The sequence below is a fragment of the Phoca vitulina genome, unplaced genomic scaffold (genome assembly GCF_004348235.1).
Source record: "Phoca vitulina isolate PV1807 unplaced genomic scaffold, GSC_HSeal_1.0 scaffold15, whole genome shotgun sequence".
Classification (NCBI taxonomy): domain Eukaryota; kingdom Metazoa; phylum Chordata; class Mammalia; order Carnivora; family Phocidae; genus Phoca; species Phoca vitulina.
Genome location: NW_022589718.1, coordinates 40,380,517 through 40,385,911, shown reverse-complemented (window position 1 = coordinate 40,385,911; position 5,395 = coordinate 40,380,517). Strand labels below are relative to the sequence as shown.

The 5,395-nt window shown below is 47.5% G+C and overlaps 1 protein-coding gene across 2 annotated transcripts in view; it reads right to left on the bottom strand.

Annotated features, from left to right (window-relative positions):
• Positions 1-2,797: 2,797 nt before the first annotated feature.
• ERICH1 (glutamate rich 1) overlaps positions 2,798-5,395 on the bottom strand; it is a 56,712-nt gene continuing 54,114 nt past the window's right edge. For both annotated transcript variants that reach the window (XM_032413758.1, XM_032413759.1), the window contains one exon: positions 2,798-5,016. In XM_032413758.1, coding sequence (XP_032269649.1) covers positions 4,943-5,016 — 74 coding nt within the window. In that variant the 3' untranslated portion in view covers positions 2,798-4,942. The remainder of the gene's footprint in view (positions 5,017-5,395) is intronic.

The window sequence follows — 5,395 nt, the reverse complement described above, 5'->3', positions numbered from 1 at the left end:
GACTCGTGTGCACATACACGGGACCCCTGCGTGTGCTGACTCGTGCGCGGATACACGGGACCCCCGTGTGTGCTGACTCATGCATGTATACATAGGACACCTGCATGTGCTGACTCATGCGTGCACATATTCCAGACACCTGCGTGTGCTGTGACCCGTGTGTGCACATGCACCAGGCATCCCATGTGTGGCGGACACTGCAGTGGCCGGGTGCCCTGTGAGCAGTGTGAGCACAGTAAAGGCTTGTCTGCATTTACTGCAGGATCCTGAAGTTCCCCGTTCATCGGTTTTAAATTATTCAAAAGGGAGAGCATCCTGGTGGGTCCAATCCATCAGGGGAAGCCCTTGAGAAGGCTCAGCTCTTCCTAGATTCTTCTGCTGGCCTTGAAGGGGTTCCTGCCAGGTTAGGAGGGGCTCAGAGGGGTCCGTGGCTGGGACATGGGGTCCTCAAGGAGCTGAAAGATGTCCTGGCCAACAGCCAGCAAGAACACCAGGACCTCAGTCCTAAACCATAGGAACAGAGCTCCACCAACAGCCCAGTGAGACCCTGAGCGCGCGAGCCAGGTAGCCAGGCCCTGACCTACAGACACTGGGACGAATACACGGGTGCTGTTTTAAGCCACTGGTTTGTGGTCATTTGTTGTGCAGAAGGAGAATATTAACACACTGGCGAGTGGGTTTGGGGGAACATGCAACCTCTTTAAAGTTGTGCACGAGGCGTGCCTGGGTGGCTCAGTCGTTAAGCGTCTGCCTTCGGCCCAGGTCATGATCCCAGGGTCCTGGGATTGAGCCCCACATCGGGCTCCCTGCTCGGCAGGAAGCCTGCTTCTCCCTCTCCCACTCCCCCTGCTTGTGTTCCCTCTCTTGCTGTGTCTCTCTGTCAAATAAATAAATAAAATCTTTAAAAAAAAATAAAGTTGTGCACGATATTTGTGTGTCCGGGGTGGGGTGGACACGTGCATCTGCTCCTTATTTTGGAGAGGGTCTGATGCTTTCATTAGATTCTCTGAAGAATATGTGCCCCAAATGAGAAGACAAGGTCCCCCGAGAAAACGCTGGGGCTCAAGCATGTGCTGGACACAGAAGAAAAATCCAGAATCGGCCAAGTGCTGGTGCAGGTGAACTCAGGGCAGCTTTTCTCTGAAAACACTGCAGCCCTCGGGTTGTGGGGGCAGGAAAAGCTCCGGCGCGCATGCTGTGGCCTCGTCTGGGGCCTCTGGGGTCTCAGGGCTGCGGGAAGGTGTGGACAGGCTTTTCTCCGGAACACCACGGTCTCAGTATCAGCAAGCTAATGCATACCCACCCATTTCCTGAGAGCTTCCTTCTCTTTGTTGTGACTGGTTCAGAGAACAAGTCACATGCACCTCATGAATATTCTGCACTTTTATAAACGATAAATTGATCTAATTATTACCCAACTTCAACCCCATGGTGATAAACATTACCATATTTATGCCGACACATTAGAGACAGGATTTATTTGCTTTTGTTCTCTAGAAGAGGCATTTTTTTCTTCTTTGAATTAGAATGATACACAAAACCCACTGACCCTGACCGTCTGGCCTGTGGGATTACATCCTGTTCCTGTGTATTTTGGGGTGTGGCCGGGGAAATAGAGAAGGCAAAACCCCATGGGGTGGGGAAGGGGGAGGAGGGGAGTTGGCCGGATTCTGTGCTGAGAGTAAAGAGACCAAATGAAGGGCCCTCTGTCTGCCAACTGCAGGGTTTTCCTCTCCGTCAACAGTGTGTTAACTTGCTGTGCACAGAAAAAATGTAAATTGATCCTAATTAAGAGACACAAATTAGACGCTGAGAATTAACAGGAAAATTAATGAATTTGTCAGTATTTTCATATTGGCAGACACAGCTTATTAGTTCACAGGCACTGTGGGGAGGGTCACGATCTGGGTCCATGAAAAGTCAGGTTTCCTGAGGCCAGCCAGGCGGTCCCTGAAGGCAAGCAGCAGTTGACATCGTGCTGCCGAGCGGTCCCTCGTCCCCGCGGGAAGGGACATGACTCCCGGGGCTCGGACCTCACCCACATTCTATGCTGACTTATATTAGCGGAGAGAGGGAGGCAGTGGATGGGTAGGACCCTCGTGCAGGTGACATTTCTCCCTGGGGGGGGGCACGGGGAGGAGCCAGACGTTGTCAGGGGAGTGAACGGTGATGCTGCCCCACCTCTCCCACCTCAAGGTGTGGCCTCCCCAAAATGGCTCCTTTAGGACACGCGCCCACTCTGGCCAAGAGCATTCATGCTCTTGGTCACAGCCCTGGGGTGTGGCGGGCCTATGCTAGTGTCCAGGTCTGGCCGGTGGCTCTACTTACTGACTTTTATGAAGCTCAGGGTGCCTCACAGCACCTAGCTGCACACTGATGGCTCTCCAGAACCGGTAGCAAATCCTGGCTGTCTCAATCTGCCTCCAGAAGGTTCTACTTAGTGGAACAGGCATCTCTTAAGGACATGGAGGGATAAAGAACACACACATACACCACTGTTATTCAGCAACATTGCATGATACAAAACCAATATACAAAAATCAGTTGCATTTCTTTTTTCTTTTTTAAAGATTTATTTATCTGACAGAAAGAGAGAGAGAGAGCAGGGGGAGCGGCAGAGGCAGAGGGAGAAGCAGACTCCCTGCTGAGCAGGGAGCCTGATGCAGGGCTGGATGCTAGATCCCGGGATTATGACCTGAGCCAAAGGCAGATGCTCACTGACTGAGCCACCCAGGCGCCCCAATCAGTTGCATTTCTATACTAATGATGAACAATCTGAAAAGGCAATTAAGAAAACAATTCATTTACAATCACATCAGAAAGAATAAAATACTTAGGACAAAGCTTAATGATGGAGAGAAAGGCTAGTACACTGAATTCTACAAAACACTGCTAAAGGGAATTTAGGAAGAGTCATAAATACATGGAAAGACATCCCATGTTCGTGGAGTAGAAGACTTAATAATAGTGTTGAGATGACCACACCACCCAAAGTGATCTCCAGGTTCAATGCAATCCCTATGATTACCAAAGGTGTTTTTTCCAGAGATAGAAAACTCTAGCCTAATATTCACATGGAATCTCAAGGGGCCCCAAATAGCCAAAACAATCTTGAAAAAGAACAAAGCTGGAGGATTTACACTTCCTGATCTCATACCTTCTATGAAGCTACAGTAATGAGAATAGTGTGGTCCTGGCATAAGGACAGACATACAGACGAATGGAATAGAACAGAGAGCCCCGAAATAAATCCTCACATATGCAGTCAGATGATTCTCAACAAGGGTGCCAAGACCAGTCGATGGGGAAAAGACAGTCTTTTCAACATACGATCCTGGAATAACTGAATATCCACACACAGAGAATGAAATCAGAATCTTACCTTACACCGTATATAAAAATTAACTCAAAGTGGATCAAAGACCTAAATGTAAGAGTTATAAAGAACTATGAAATTCTTGGGAGAAAACATTAGGGAAAAATCTTATGATACTGGTTTGGCAATTATTTCCTGGATATGACACCAAACGCATCAGCAACAAAGGAAAACATAAATAAGTTGGACTCCATCAAAATGTAAACCATTTGTGCATCAAAGAACAGTAGTGAGATAGAGACAAGGCAGGCAGGCCACAAAACGGGAGAAAACACTGTAAAATCACTTCTCTGATAAGGGATTAATATTCAGAATATATAAAGAACTCTTATAATCCAATGACAAAAACCAGATAATCCAATTCCCTAATGGACTATGACTTCAACAGGCATTTCCCAGAAAAAGAGAATGGCCCACAAGCAGGTGAAAATATGCTCAAAAGCATTCAACACTGGGGAAATGTAAACTGAAAGCACACGAGACATCATTTGCCGCCATCAGGCCGGCTACCACGAAGCAAACAAGATAACAGCGTGAGGGTGGATGTGGGGGCCGTGGCCGCTCTGTGCAGGGCTGGCGGGATGCAGGATGGTGCCGCCCCCATGGACAGCAGACCAGCATTTCCTCGAGAAGTCACACTCAGAGTTACCGTCGGACCGGGCAATCCTACCCCCCGAGAGGCAGGAACACAGGTGTCCACACAGGATTCTGTGCACGGTGTCCAGGGCGGCACTATTCACAACAGCCCAGACGTCCATCAGCAGATGGCGGGCAAACAGAACGTGGCTTATCCATATAGCGGAATGCTGTTTAGCCTGAAGAGTGGTATGGTCGCCCAACGCTGCGAATAACTTAATGCCACTGAATTGTACACTTAAAAATGGCTAAAATGATGAATTTTATGTTATGCATATTTTACCACAATAAAAAAATATATTTTCATGGACAGAGTCAATGACCTCCTAAAGTGTGAGTCAGCTGACAGGTGTTTCTAAAACCCAGTAATCCTGAGAACAGGTGACTATCACCACGGAGAAAGGGAAGATCAAACCGGGAAAATGATGTTCTTGTTATTCTCAAAGCAGAGAAGAGGAAACAAGGAAGAAAATAATAAATTCAACTAGAATCAAATGACCTAAACCAGAACATTTAATGTCCATAAAGTGTTCTTAAAACAGAGACTTTCAAATACAAGGTTATATTACTTTACAAAAATATATAACAACTTCAAACTATATAGTTTATTAAATTTAACAGAATGTCCATTTTCAATTTTTACAAGAATCAGAAAAACAGGATCACTGTGTCGTAATCTGAGACATAAGCAATTTCTGATAACTGAAAATGTTCCATTTTATCCCAGTTTCTCAAAGTCTCAGATGCATGCTGCCCATTGTGCACAACACACAAATAACACGGCAGGGATACTTTCAAAGTTCCTGGGATTCAGGTTACAAAGAAAATTTAGCAATTCTATCTTCTTTGTACAAATCACGTCTCTGCCGATCGCATGTTTGCCTTTTTATATTTTCTTGCTAAATGTTGGCTCTTCTTAGATGCACCGATTTATTCACTGTGTTTCTCCGGAAGGATGTGTGTGATCCAGTAGTTAAAGAAAGCTGAGAGCACTCTGGCGTGGTCTGGAAAGCAAACACACAACATAAAACAAAAAATAAAATAGAACAGGAAAGTCCCAAAACAAAAACTGTAAATGATGTTTTTACAGCCATTAGCCGTTGGCTCACAGCTCTGGCGCAGAAGGGGCAGTGGTCGCGGCCGCGGCAGTTAGAGCCTACAGCAGGCGGGTAAATTCTGGGGGTCGGTACTTCCCTCGGGTGAGAGCTCGCAGTCTGCAGGCTCTGTCGGACCTTCCGAACACCCGTGACGGAATCGCGCGACCACCGGCGCTCAGGGGAGGGGACACTGAAACCCGGCGCAGGCACACGTGTGCGCACAGGGGAACAGAGCACGCGGGGTCCGCGGCAGAACCCCTCCGCGGGGGCGCCAGGGCCACGGGCA